Here is a 14,956-nt window from a genome sequence, read left to right on the forward strand (position 1 = left end):
AACCCCTTTAAATTAATAAAATTTTGTGGATCCATGAGTATTCATTAGGGCACATTTGGTATATACAATTGTATTAGTTTATCTTATATTAGTTTGTATTGTATTCGACTGCACTATACTAATTTATATTATATTAAAAGTATGTATAAAATTTGATGTGAAATTGTAGTTTATTATACATTTTTGTAAAAAATATATATATTTTTTATTAAAAAGTTGATTATTATTATTATTATTCATATAGTTTTGCATTAATAATTACATTATAATTAATACAAATTAAATGATCGTTATTTTTAAAATTATAATCAATTTTCTTAAATAATTAGATTTCCTTTTAATTCATTAAATTGAATTTTAATCATTAATATAATAATAATAATAATAATTTATTACCTAAGATTAACGAATATTAAAAATTAAAAAATAAAATCAACAAAATAATAATAACAAAAAAAAGATAACACGAACAACTGCATTGAATAATTCACCCCAAAAAAAAAAAAAGGCAGTGCGTTAGCAAAGAAGAATGAATTTTCTATTAATATCAAAGTGCAGTGTGCGCATTTTAGCATAAACAAAACAAAACAAAACAAAACAAACAAACAAACAAACAAACAAAAAAAAAAAAAAAAGAGTTTTTTTTAACAAAAAGTGCGGCATCGTAGGCCACAAAAAACACGCACACACACACACACACACACAAAAAATAAAATAAAATAAAAAAAATAAGGGGGTGAAAGCCTCATCCAAACGATAACCTGCCCCACTTTTGTGTTAGTACAATCCATTAAGGGCGGTTGGATGCTGCAACCAGCACGTTTTATACGTTTGTCAGTCCAAATCAAATGCTGTATAATACAGCTAATACAATATTATATAGCTTTATACATGATACCAAACATATATTTATATGGATTTTTTTTTTTGAATAAAATAAGAAGAGGGGATTTGCTTTATTTAGATCACAATGATCATTTGTAACAATTCTTAAATTCATATTAAAAACCATATTCGACTGTAAGACAATGGAGTCCTACAGTCGCTTTTCTAGTTGAAATTATAGTGACAATTATTAACAAGATTTTAAGTTTAATGGTTGAGTTTTTTAATTTTCTTAAAAAAGAAAAAAAAAAAAAGTAAAGATTTTTTTGGTCTATTCGATTAGGAAAAGACTTGTACAGTGGCTAGTTTCATATCGTACGGGGTTTATATGCCGTCTGTATCACGGAAAGCACAGACCGATCTCTAAATTTGAGGGGTTTGCAGCATTTGCTGGTTTCGTTTGCTGGTTTATTTTTCCTTCCGCGTTCACAATTGTTCTTCTTCGGCTCAACATGTTTCAGGTTCTTCTTCGATTCAATATTTATCCTGCTTTTAACTTATGTGTAAAAGTTGGAAAATGTTAGAGATACTGAGTAAATTTACCATGATGCATATAAATGGTATGTTTAAATATATAATTGATTTATATTTAATTTTATTTATATTTTATATATACTAAATTACTTGGTTCATTATTATATTTCACTTAACATTTAGTAGCTACTGATTTATATCTATATTTAGATTATATATATATATATATATGAATTTTAATGCTGTCATTGTCATTAAAATAGCTACGGCTAGGAAAATTAAAATAGCTTCAATATCTTATAGAGTGCGGTTCAATTTTCTCAAATGTACGTTTAGAAAAGAATCTGGGTTTGGCTGCCTATTTAAATTAAACTCATTCTAGTGTTTGATATTATAAATTCATCATCCATTTTTTTTTTTTTTTTTTTTTAATAAAAAAGTTCATGACACAGACACAGGCTGCAACGGAGAAAAATGAAACATCGCTTGACGAGGTAACAATTAGGATTTGTAAGAATTTGGAAACATTGCCTCGTCTAACCAATGGCTGTAGTATCTATAAAGTTCCTGATAGACTAAGACTTGGGAATGAAGGTGACTACACTCCTAAGGTAGTTTCTATAGGTCCTTTTCACCATGGCAAGGAAGAGTTGCGAACCATGCAAGAGCACAAATACAGGTACCTACGGGATTTTCTTGAACGAGGACCTGCCATGCCTATACGCGACGGCATGTTACATTATGTTGATTTGATAAAGGAAAAGGAAGCGGAGCTGCGCAGTGCTTATGCAGAACCCATCAATCTCGGCAGTGATGAGTTTGCAAGTATGATTCTAGTTGACACTGCCTTCACCATTGAGGTATTATTAAGATTGTGGGGCAGTGAATTTCGACATGCTCATGACCGCATATTCAACAAACCATACATGATAAAGGATATCTTGCCCGACATGGTATTGCTTGAGAATCAGCTTCCCTTGTTCATTATTGAGTATCTTTATAGAATACTGAATCACGGGATACATCTCCCAATCAGTGAACTTTTGGTCAGATTCATGTCTACTTTATTGGATTGGGATTTAGAGATGAACGAAAATAGGCCCTTCCCTATCGTTGAAAGGTGTAGATCTGTTGCTACTAGTGCAGAACATTTGGTTGATTTAGTGAGATCTGTTTACCAACCGACTTCTGTTTCTATAGAGACACGGGAGAAAGCAATTATTACCACACCTAGCTCTGTAGAGCTGTTCCAGGCAGGGCTTCAATTTGAGATAATGAAGCCAGAAGATTCGTACGTGAGTCTCGTAGATTATACTGATTCCTCGAGGGTTCTGAAAATTTCGAAAATGACAGTAAGTAGGAAGACAGAGGTGGCAGTCATGAATCTGCTTGCCTTCGAACAGTGCCACAGCATTGATATGCCAGCTTACGCAAATGATTTTGTTGCATTTTTGGATTGCCTTATTCACAGTTCCAAGGATGTGGATTTGCTTGTGAAGCAGCAAATTATCAACAACAGGTTAGCTGACATCAGCTGTGCATATACTGTGATAAAGAAACTAGGAAATGCAGCTGCTGTGAGCTCAGAGACTTTCTATTTTGCTGGTATTTGTGAAGACTTGAATCGGTACCACAAGAGCCGTCGGAGCAGACTGAAGGCAACTTTGAATGAGTGGGCCATAAGCCTGAGAAAAAACTACTTCTATTCTCCGTGGACAATTATTTCTGTTATTGCAGCTTTTATTCTCCTCGTGCTCACTTTCATACAGGCTGTTTGTTCTGTTATGTCTGTGTAGGTCTCCAAATGTATTTCATCTCTGTTGTTGTTGTTGTTATTGAAATTAATTATGTATGACTAATATTTTCTTTGGTGAATTTATATTTCTTGAAAAGTGAAACTTTATTAAACATTTAAACAATTTAATGTAATACATATATCTCATGGTTTATAAAGATTAATCAAATCCATAAGAGGTACTGGACTATAACAACAAAGAATGGACACAAACATCGTTGCATGTACTCCCTTTGTATACCGACTCATATATAGACCTTGTTGTGGAGACTTGTTTTGATTTGTGGCAGCAAACTTCTCCATAGAAATCCACATCCTGCATATTTGGATCCATATAATTTCCATAAAGAAGTGAAAATTATAAAAAAGAAAGAATATGTAGTAAATTCTAAATCCTCTTCAAGCCAAGCTGCAATCTACTTGGAAACTTTCGGTTCATATTTCGAATCTATTTTCCAAACCAATCATTCTTTCTGCACAAGATGTTCAACATCTCCTAGCTCCACTTCACTTTCTTGCCATTCATGACCATTCTGAAATAGCAACTCAATCTGTTCCAACGACTTCCCTTTGGTTTCGGGAACCAGTTTGTATACAAAGGCAACAGAAAGTGCAGAGATTGCAAAGTGCAGAGATTGCAGAGAAAATGATGAACGTTCCACCAACTGAAATTGCTTGGGAGACTGAGAGAAAAGACATTGCAATTAGGCCACTGCATATTCTATTTCCCACAGCCCCAAGTGCTGCTGCTTGAGCTCGAAGCCTTAAAGGGAAGATTTCAGATGTCAAAACCCAGCAAACAGGTCCAATTCCTATAGAGAAGAAAGCCACAATTCCACAAACTGATAAAATTGCCAATGCAATCCTAATCTGTCCTTTACCCAGTACAGAGAGGGCAAATCCCAAACTGAATAAACAAACAGTCATCCCAATAGTGTTCACATAGAGCAATGGTTTCCTCCCAAGTTTGTCGATGAGAAGTATAGCAACAAGTATAAAAGCGGTCTTTGTTGCACCAGCAGCAACAGTTGCAGCAAGTAACTTAGATTACCTTCAATTCCAGCATCTTTGAAGATTTCAGGACTGTAATAAATTGTTGCATCTATTCCTGTTATCTGTTGAAAACATTGGATTCCGAAACCAGTGATCAGCATCCGGCGAAGTGCAGGAGAAGGACTCAACAATTCGCGCCACACGGCTTTCTCTTCGTCCTTCTCTGCATTGGGGTTACCAGCAGCTTCTTGTATTTCAGCTAGTCTCTCCTCTACCTCATTTACATTCTCATTCGTTTTCAACAACACTGATCTTGCTTCGTCAACTCGGTTCTGCATTACCAACCACCTTGGAGACTCAGGGATGATGAAAAGTGCAAACCAACGAAGACTGAAGGTAGAATTCCAACGGCAAGCATTATCCTCCAGTTTATGTGTGCTGAAAGGCCCGAAAATGCATAGTTCGAAACATAACCAAGTAAAATGCCTAGATTTATTAAGATTTCGGGGAATGGAGTGAGTGAGCCTCTGGAAATAGTTGGTGATATCTCAGCAATATAAACAGGAGCAATCATGACTCCAAAGCCAATTCCAACTCCAGCCAACAATCTACCAATCATTAGTACTTTGAAAGAAGAAGCAAGTGACATTATACGTGCACCTATTTGAAAGACAACAGCAGCTAAAGCCATTGTCCATTTCCTACCAATAACATCTGATGTTTTACGACCTGCTAAACTACCCAAAAGGGAAACAACGCTTAAAATCCCAACAAGTACTTCTTCCTGTACCTCTGTTATCTTTAAATCTTCTTGAATGAATATGATTGCTCCACTCATTACACCCACATCTGCCAATCCAATAAACAATTTCAATTATAATTTCACTTCAGGCAAGGAATTTGAATAATGCAAGTGGGAAATTTATAAAAAAGTACAGAACTTCATTGTTTACTTCAAAACTACATGGATGAAACTGGATTTCTGATGAATATTGCAAATGCCATACTACTTCTCGATGTATGAAATACATCTGTTATAATTGAAACTATTTATATTAAAGACATATAGGAGAGTTTCCGCTATTGGGGAGACATAAATTCACAGAGAAAAAATTAAAAATTAAGTGTTTCAGCATTTCGCCAGAAAAAATGAAAATACTTGACAAAAAATTGGCCGTAACATTTTAAGCTTAGATAAAAAGAAACTCTGGAAGCAAATGATCAACATTGATAATTTTATTTTCTTTCTATTTTTTATTTTTTTTGGGAAGTAATCTTGCTCCCTTTCTGTGCTGCATTTAAAAGAACTGCATGAATATTGAATTCATTGGCTCTGGCTAAGTATCAAAAAGTGAATGAATCACACCAGTCCTCGAACTTCCATGTTATTTCCATGTTCTTATTCTTAGGACTCTTTCACATAAAACAGATATTTGGACACAACACTGAATCTTTTGGATAAAATATTCAGTGTCATTCATAATTCCTTTACTATCTATTCTGGGTACTGCATGATCAAGTGCTCCTTGAATGACTTTCAATTGGATACTAATTGAGTAAAGCATAAAACACATCATGACATGGGAAAGGAGTGCTCCTTTTCTAGTCCTTCAAACTACTAACTATAGAATATAGAAAGTCCTACTCTTTAGTTTAGCTGTGTTCCTAGTTATCCTGTACCAGTGCACTCTCGTTATTATTTTCTTAACATATGACAAACTGCTTAGGTTTTTCTGGATCAGGAGGTTCTGAAAGCAGCTATGGATGCAGCAGAAGTAGTTTGGAACAGGAGGTTGCTCAAGCGAGTTGGGATTTGCCATGGCATAAGGCGGAAACACTTATGTGTTCCTCTCACTCTACCAGCTGACAGGAAATGTAGAATACTTATACAAAGCAGCTTTAGCTTGTTTTCTACTTGATAGAGCTCACAAGCTTATCTCACAGGGAGAGATGCATGGAGGTGACCATCCATATTCATTGTTTGAAGGGATTGGAGGTATGGCTTACCTCTCTCTGGACATGGTTGAACCTTCTGAGGCAAAATTTCCTGCTTATGAACTCTGAAGTGTTTGTCATGGAATCATGGGAGCAGAGTCTTTTATTCTTCCTGTTAGACCATGTGTGCGTTCCTTATTTTAGTGTATTTTTTTAGCTAGTTTTTCTTCTTTACGTGTAAATTATAGTTTGTTCTGAAAGATGGCATGCCTTATTGGGAAACTTATGTGTGGTTACCTCTTTAAAGTAGGAGATATTAATTTACCTTTTGTCTGTAGTATAAAGTCTTTTGATCAGGATGATGGAAAATAGAAGACAAGAAACATCTAACATTCTAGCTAATTCTAATTAAGCATGTAGGAGATTCCTTCAACCATTGAACCTGAACATCCCCAAATTTCTAATTAGCCATCACCAAAGGTCAATAAAATTGTAAAAGAGTATTTATAATTCAGAGTAGAAAAATGTCCGAGGATAATTTAGCTTTTAAGTGACATAAAAAGATGCACTTCCTTAACAATCATATGGCAGTTCATGTACTACCTTAACTTTGTCTGTCTGCCAATCTACAAGAATGTGAGGTTAGTTTCAGATTTTCCAAAATTTTTGGCAGTTCTTAGTTTAATTAGCTGTTAAGTCACTAAGCAAAAGTAGTAGTTTTCTTGATACTTGTCTTTAGTGAAACTAATTATAACAGAAAATAACTGTGAAAGGTTCATTAAGCTTGTCTAATGGAGATACAAAATATAAAATGATGTCCTAAAATCCAGGTACATAACATAAGGTGAGCCTTCTCATACATGTCATGCAGAACAATTTTATTTACTTCTAGGTTATATTGCTCGTCAAGCTCAAAAAAATCATCCTAATCAGATGCTATGTCTGTCAAGGAAGCTGATTATTAGCTGACTGATCTGCTCCGGAAGTTGGTCATGCATAAAATGATTTCGTTCTGTCATAAACTTGATATCCAGATTAGGCACAAACTGTTTCACTGCCCCACTTCGTATATATTCTTCCATTTTCGGAAAATTCAATACATAGTCCTTCTCGTCAATGATAAACAATGCTGGAACTGTTTCTTTAGCATCAGTTATACCAGTATCTACATTCAAAGTTCTGCATATATGAAAAACCGCTTAAGTTGACAAATTTATATTCCTTCCCCTCCTTAATTTTGGTTCTCAGAAACCATGAGAGATGGTAACCTATATCCTTTAATTTCACGATATATACTTTCAAACTACCTGTATGGGACTCGCAGTGCAAAACGGAATCCAGATTTCTCATACAAAGATCTATAGGCATAAAGAATCTTCCTCGGAGAACCAAGCAAGAAGATGAGTAGATGGAACAAGTCCATTATCTCCTGATCGTCTTTGGCTATGGGGACTTCAGTTCTTGAGAAGAGAGTGTATGTGGTTCTTATCACTGGCCTGACATCAAAGCAGCTCAAATCTGCTTCTGCTTCCACTGCCTTATGCCATTTGTTACAGCAAACAAGTATTGTTGACATAGAATTGAACAGTATCTTATGGATGAAAGACCAAAGGTACTGTAAAGAAAACAGAATAGTTACAACCAAAAATGAATATACCTGCTAACTTGAAATGTAGAAGCCTTTCTAGGAAGAAGATGATTTCTAATGGCAGAGGGGCCTGGAAGTAAGAAAGGAATACCTCGTGTCACTACACCCGACACCCTTTCAGGGTGGACTGCAGCTACCAAGTATGCATGAAAAGCCCCAAAGTCCTTCCTGACAAGGATAGCCTGGTACAAAACATTGAGAACATTTTACTGTGTTTATATATATGAACGTATATATATATGTATGTGATTGCCTTTGTGAATGTAATGATAGTTTAGATTCATCTATGTTTTTTTCCTGATAAAAACTGTGGCTATCTTCTGTATGCATAATCTTAAGCTAATGGATAATTTCATGGTATTTTTATGGCCAGAACAATTAAGCTCTGTCAGTAAGAGTGCATGAAAGAACAGAATTTTGGATGGTCATCTGCTGAAACATCATCGGCACTCCCCAGTGGCTTAAGTTTTTAAGAACAATGATAATTTAATAAGGAGGAAAGTAAGTTGCATTTGCAGAATATCTGAAGTGAGAGTTTTCTTGTTGTTCAGACATTTTAATAAATGCAGTTGTAAACTCTTTAAACGTTAATGCATCCATAATCAGGGTATTTAATGTTATTATTCATTAGATCATTAGGAACCAAATAATTTGTCGAATTATTCATTAGGCTGGATTCAAATTGTGCCTTACGATGATAATAATAATAATTGTAGAATATATTAGGTTATGAATGGCAGTTCATCGTATAAGCTTTGGCACAAGCGAGCTTGTCTGGCAGGGAGTAAAATGGTCACTCTCATGATGTGTCAACTCCACTGTGATACCATGTGAAAGCACTGTTCTTTCCCAAAGCCTAAACCTATAACTATATAGCTTCTCACACAAATTTCTTAAAACCTATGTGGGTGTTTTCAATATAGGTTTTAATGGGTACATGGTGTTTTTAATATAGGTTCTTGAAACCTAAAGCCATACTCATTGTTTGAAGGGATTGGAGGTATTTTGTACCTATTCCTCGACATGGTTGAACTCTCTGATGCAAAATTTCCTACTTATGTACTCTCTCAAGTGTTTGTCATAAAATTATGGAAACAGAGTCTTCTGTTTAAAAAGTCACTGTAGATCACTATACTTGTTAGAATATGCGTGCTTTCCACAATAAATTGTATCCTAGTCCATGTGTGCAAATCATAATTTGTTTTGAAAAGTAACATGCCGGATTGGGAAACTTGTGTGGTTACCTCATTTAAGTAGCTGAAATTGAATTTATCTAAACGCTAGTAAACTTCCTATTTTTGCTTTCCGGAATATAAAAGTCTTTTTGATAAAGTATGAAGAAAAGTAGAAGATAAGATTCTAGCTATTCTAATTAGTCACTAGAAGATTTGTTCAACCATTGAACCGAACATCCCCAAATTTCTAATAGCCATCACCATAAGTCAATACCGTTGTTAAAGATTGTCTAGAAGTATTTACAGGTCAGATAGGAGAATTGTCCCAGGGCAATTTAAGTGACATAACATTAAACTATTATATATTTTGACAACATAACTTTGAAAGGTTCATAAAGCATATCATATTGGAGGTACAAAATATAAAAGGAGGCTGTAAATACGAGGTAATAACATAAGGCCAGGTTTTTTCTAATATGCCATAGAGAACAATTTTATTTACTCATTGGATTATATTGTTCCTAAGGCTCAAATAAAATAACCTATTAATCAGGTACTATGTTTGTCAAGGAAGGTGATTAAGAGCTGATTAATCTTCTCTGGAAGTTGTTCATGCACAAAATGATTTCCTTCTGTTATGAAAATGATATCCAGATTAGGCACAAACTGTTTCACTGCTCCACTCCTTACGTATTCCTCCATCCCTGGAAAATTCAAGACGTAGTCCTTCTCACCCATGACAAACAATGCCGGTACCGTGACTTTAGGATCAGTTATACCAATATCCACATTCACAGTCCTGCATAGATGAAAAACCACTTAAGTTGATAAACTTCTATATTCCTTTTCCTCTCTAATTTTTGCCTTCAAACTACCTGTATGGAACCTGGAGTGCAAAACGGAATCCAGACTTCTCATACAAAGATGCATAGGCAGTAAGATCTTCCTCCGAGAACCAAGGCGGAAGAGGAGTAGATGGGTTGAACAAGTCCATGATTTCCTGATCATCACCGGCTATTGGGACTTCACTTCTTGAGAAGAGAGTATATATGTTCCTTATAACTGACTTGACATCAAAGCGGCCAAAATCTGCTTCCGCTCGCCCCGGCTCCTGCCATTTTTTTACGAGAAACCAGTAACTAGATACAGAATTGAATGGTACAATAATAGATAAAAGAAACAAAACTGGTCTAAAGAAAAGAGGGAATGGTTATAATGATAATGAATATACCTGCCACCTTGTTATGTAGAAGCCTTTAGGAAGAAGATGATTTTTTACGGCTGAGGGACCTGGAAGCATGAAAGGAACACCTAGTGTCACTACACCAGACACCCGTTCCGGGTGTAGTATAGGTACCAAGTATGCTGGAAAAGCCCCAAAGTCCTTCCCAACAAGAATAGCCTGGTATAGAACACTGACTAACATTTTAGTGAGTACATATATATATGTAAATGCAAGATTGTATTTGTGCATATAATGCTAGAAAAGATTCATCCATGTTTATTTTCTGCAAAAAATTTACTTTTGGCTATCTACTATGCATAAACATAAGCTAGTTGATTTTTTCATGGTACTCCTATAGTTAGAGCAATTAAAATTCTGTGAGTTAAGAGTGGATGAAATTAAGAACAGAATTTTGGATGGTCAAGTGCAGAAGCCTCATCTGCTTGCCATTTCCCCATAGCGCAAGTTTTTCAGAATGGTTTTTTTTTTTTTTTTTGGTGTTGTTGGGGGGGGAAGGAAGGAGGAGAATAGGATGAAAGTAAGTTGCATTTGCAGAAAATCTGAATCATGTGAAACTTTTCTGTTGCTCGAACATTTTAAAGAAACTTTTCTGTTGCTCGAACATTTTAGTATTGTCTCCTCCATCTTTTGTTTGATCAACGAAGGAAAAAAACCAGGATGTTACCTTGTCGATGCTCAAAGAGTCCAAAACACCAATGACATCGTCAACAAGGACTTGGAAATTGGCTTTTTCCGGCTCCAGTGGCTGGTCGGAAAGTCCATAGCCCCGGAAATCAAAAGCGATTGCTCGATAGCCTCTGTTGGCCACCGCAATCATTTGGTGGCGCCATGTATACCATATCTCTGGAAATCCATGCAAGAACACAACCACCTTTGGACCTGCATATGTATATTATAAAATAAATGCTCAATTTTATAAATATTCATTCTTTGTGGGGATTTCACCACATAAACATTCAAAGTTATACGGAGAAAATTAAAAATAAGAACTGGGTTCAGATTGGAATTACTTTACCACTTCCAATCTCAGCTACATGAAGCTTGAGTCCACTCACTTCTACGTAGCTGTGCTTGATACTTTCCATTAGAGAAACAGAGAGAAAAAAACAGAGAAACAAAGACAATGCAGAGGCAGAAGATAGAAACAGGGAATAGGAGATGAGCTCAGTGTAATTTCACGGCGGTGCAACATTAAAGTCAATGTTTTATATCATAATTATTGTAATTTCACGGTAAAGTTTGTAATTTTCGTACATGTCACGTGGTTTTTGAATTGACATGTGGAAGAGACCAATCAGAGCATATCCGTATACTCAAGATTTTTAGCCTGTCAGAATCTTACAAAAGTTTAGACATCTGTTTTTTTTTTTCCCCCATTTTTTTTCTTTTTTTGCTGTCACCTAACCCGCACCCAATGATTCAAATCCACACTCACTCAGCATGGACAGTGGCATTAATAGTTAGACCCATGTGATAACATTGTAATTTCCACCACAAATCTTCATTAAATTTTTGTCTTTCTTCCTACCTTTAGGAGAAATATTTGCGTAAAAAAATATTAGAAATATTCTTTTTGATAATTTTGTAAAACTCAAATTAATTGTCCATGCTTGATATGCACAGAGCAATCAGCAAACAATTCTCGGAAAGGTCACCCTTGAAAATATATGTACTCAATAAGTCATTTTATGATGTGTATGCATAAAAATCTCTACTTTATTATCTTTATAATCAAATTGACTGTAGTTTGAAGGTGTTTTCATTATATATAAAAAAGAGGATTTTTTTATTAATAATTTTTTTAGTTCATGATTTCCTCAAAATTTAATTTATCGCATCTTTTTGTCGATGTGTGTGGTAATTATAACACCATTCATGCCAGCAAAGTCATGATCAACTCCTCTTCAAGTATATGAATTATAATACATATAACAGTTGGTTGCTAGAACTTAGATTAATGTCACAAGTTTTATCAAGCTTATCACTTTGATATATATTATATAATACCTTATGATAAAAGTACCAAGAACACATTTCTTCTTTCATAATGGAGAAAATTTATAGTTCAGTTAGACAGTTTTCATTGGATGACTGCTTTTAACAGACTTCCTCCAATTCAAAAGCCATTATGGCTCTTGGATTAATTTTCCGTAGATCTCAAGAGCATAACACCAAACCATTATTTTGGTAGAACATCTCAAACACATAACAAAACACTGAATTTATTCAAATCCTTGCTATGGATTGTATTGTTCAAATCGAATACTATGCTTGTCAAGGAATGGGGTGATAAGCTGATTAATCTGCTCCGGGAATTGTTCAGGCACAAAATGACATCCTTTTGCTGCAAATCTGAGTTCCAAATTAGGAATAATCTGCTTCATTGCTCCACTATGTATATAGTCTGCCAACCCTGGAAATTTTAAGACACAGTCCTTGTCTCCTATTATAAGGAATTAATGCTGGTACTGTTATTTTTTATTCACTTAAACCAATATCTACTGTCAAACTCCTGCATATATAAATTAGAAAAAAATAAATAAATAGGTCAAAAATATATAATAAGCATATATAAATCTACAAAAGAGTATCATAATTTTTTAAAACATGGTGACATACCAAGTTTTAGGCAGAGGTTAATGCTTTTAACATTTGTTCATAGTACCATATTACTATCTCCTTTATTATAATTTAGGATATGGTTTTCGGATGTTTACCTGTATGGAACCTGCAGGGGATAATGAATGTATTTGTATACATACATGGAATCTTGATACATAGAAGCCTTTAGATGCAAGAAGACCTTGGACACCAGAGCCTGGTAGCATGAAAGGAACACCTAGTACTACTACGGTGGATACTCTTTCCGGGTAGATCACCGATACTAAGTATGCTACAAATGCTCCGTGTTTCCCAACTAGAATAGCCTTCAAGTATATATACACATAATCAGTGAAGAAAATATCGATGTCGATGAAAATATCGAATATATGAATTTCCAGAAATATCGATGGAAATATCGATAAGGTTACAGAAACTAAAATTTTTTAATTTGAAATACAAATTTTAACATATAAGATAATTAATATAGTAAAATAATATAAAAATACAATAATTAGAATACAATATTAATAAAATACAATAAAATACTCATCCAATTAGACATATATACTAAAATCTTATATATTATATAACAAAAAATTAACAATGTTATTTAACTTTTTTTAAATAGATAAAATCAAATTAAACACTAAGATAAAAAGATAAAAAATATAAAAAGATTGTATTGATATGCTACCATATAAAAAGCAAGCCATGTATCATTCTTTATACAATATAATATTATTATTTTATTATTTTATATTATTTTATTTTTTTCTTTTTCCTTTTTCCCCCACATGGGAAGAAAGATTTCTTTCTTATCTTTTCTTCTTCTTTCTCTCTTCCCTTCATCTTCTTCCTCCCTCTCTTTCTCATCCTAAACACACAAACACATAAATACATAGAACAGATCACATTCACAAACACACAACACACAGATCATTTTCAGATTAGATCTCAAACACACACATGCCGGCTGAGATCTCTCCGAAATTTCCACCAATGACAAGTTGCCGATTTTTCCACCTTTTTTCCACCATTTCCATCAAAAAAAAGAAACTCCCACCGACACCTGGCAATTCAGGAGATACGCGTCAACTCCGATGACATTCCTCCGGTAACCATGACAGAAACTTCCCCCTCTCCCTTTCGGTGTCGACGGTGGAGGACAACCGATAGTATCGGCGACTTCTCAGCCATCTCGGCGACATTTGTTTCCCTGCACATAACACATACACAATTAGCTTATAATCTCTGATTTCTATTTTCCACAATTTTAAAATTTATACAATGTTTGTTCCAAAAAAAAGCTAATGCTATAACTGGAACCAAAGTAAGATAAAAAAGTATAATTATTACAAAATGTGGGCTTATATTAAATGAATCAATGAACTACTATCACAATCACAAATACAACTAATTTTTACAAATGGGGGGAGGGTTGGGGGTTGTGGTTGTGGTAAGAGTGAAGAGGAAGAAGACAATGCCAGGGTGGGTGGGTGGGTGGTACACTGCAAGGTATATTAAAGGTGGAGAAGGTATTAGATAGTCCAATCCATTTATATTACCAAACATTGTATTGGATAAAATAATACTATACAAAACTATAATACATCCCACCAAACACATCCTAATTTGTCAAAAGACCTGCGTATATGGTTGGAAAACTCCACTTAGTTGAGGAATTTGTGATGCATTTTATATTTTAAACACAATATTTTTTTTTCAAGGAATAAATTACAACGTTTTATATTTAATGGCTCAAGATGCAATTATACTAAATTAGAAATATTAAAATTTATCTAATATATAAAAATAAAAAATAAAAAAAATATATGTGCCATATATCAGCATACCATTCTTTCAAATTCCTTCCAAAAACATATTTTTTTAATTTTATTTATTATTATTATTATTTATGTTATATTAGTTATTATTCATTATTATATCTTTTTATGGATACAACTAAATATATATATAAAAATAAATTTTGATATAATTTAATTATATATGGTAATAATTTTGAAATATTTTTATTTTATTTATTACTACTTATTATCTATCATTCATTATTTACCTTTTATAGATATAACCAGACATATATATAATTAATTTTTTATATAAATATTCATAACTATCAAACAATTGATAAAATTACATATGGTTTAAATTTTGAAATAATTTAAAAATAAATAAAATATTTG

At 33.8% G+C, this 14,956-nt stretch overlaps 2 protein-coding genes and 2 pseudogenes across 3 annotated transcripts; 1 reads left to right on the top strand and 3 right to left on the bottom strand.

Annotated features, from left to right (window-relative positions):
• Window positions 1–1,179: 1,179 nt before the first annotated feature.
• LOC107417380 (UPF0481 protein At3g47200-like) lies at window positions 1,180–3,257 on the top strand. Its single transcript, XM_060816572.1, has 2 exons — window positions 1,180–1,346; window positions 1,812–3,257. The coding sequence occupies exons 1-2, from the start codon at window positions 1,338–1,340 to the stop codon at window positions 3,153–3,155; spliced, it is 1,353 nt and encodes a 450-aa protein (XP_060672555.1). The 5' UTR covers window positions 1,180–1,337; the 3' UTR covers window positions 3,156–3,257.
• A 278-nt stretch (window positions 3,258–3,535) lies between these two features.
• Window positions 3,536–5,161, bottom strand: LOC125421828 (probable polyol transporter 4; annotated as a pseudogene).
• A 1,675-nt stretch (window positions 5,162–6,836) lies between these two features.
• LOC132803437 (uncharacterized) lies at window positions 6,837–9,065 on the bottom strand (annotated as a pseudogene).
• Window positions 9,066–9,217: 152 nt separating this feature from the next.
• LOC107417376 (uncharacterized) lies at window positions 9,218–11,334 on the bottom strand. Of its 2 annotated transcripts, none has more exons than XM_016025993.4 (5): window positions 11,167–11,334; window positions 10,816–11,030; window positions 10,137–10,307; window positions 9,781–10,016; window positions 9,218–9,704 (listed from the first exon to the last, which is right to left on the bottom strand). In XM_016025993.4, exons 1-5 carry the CDS (start codon window positions 11,234–11,236, stop codon window positions 9,455–9,457), a joined length of 942 nt encoding a protein of 313 aa, XP_015881479.2. In that variant the 5' UTR covers window positions 11,237–11,334; the 3' UTR covers window positions 9,218–9,454. The 2 variants fall into 2 exon arrangements, with proteins under 2 accessions (XP_015881479.2, XP_048327417.1); XM_048471460.2 differs by having other exon boundaries at window positions 11,162–11,297.
• Window positions 11,335–14,956: the final 3,622 nt, after the last annotated feature.

Source organism: Ziziphus jujuba, chromosome 4 (assembly GCF_031755915.1).
Source record: "Ziziphus jujuba cultivar Dongzao chromosome 4, ASM3175591v1".
In the NCBI taxonomy this organism is placed as follows: Eukaryota; Viridiplantae; Streptophyta; class Magnoliopsida; order Rosales; family Rhamnaceae; genus Ziziphus; species Ziziphus jujuba.

What these genes read in the sequence shown, in the direction of transcription:
- LOC107417376 (XM_016025993.4), bottom strand. Translation starts at nt 11,236, where the DNA reads ATGGAAAGTATCAAGCACAGCTACGTAGAAGTGAGTGGACTCAAGCTT. An exon ending in TGTAGCTGAGATTGGAAGTG is followed by an intron (nt 11,031 to 11,166) that starts GTAAAGTAATTC and finishes ATACATATGCAG; the next exon opens with GTCCAAAGGTGGTTGTGTTC. An exon ending in ACTCTTTGAGCATCGACAAG is followed by an intron (nt 10,308 to 10,815) that starts GTAACATCCTGG and finishes GTTCTATACCAG; the next exon opens with GCTATTCTTGTTGGGAAGGA.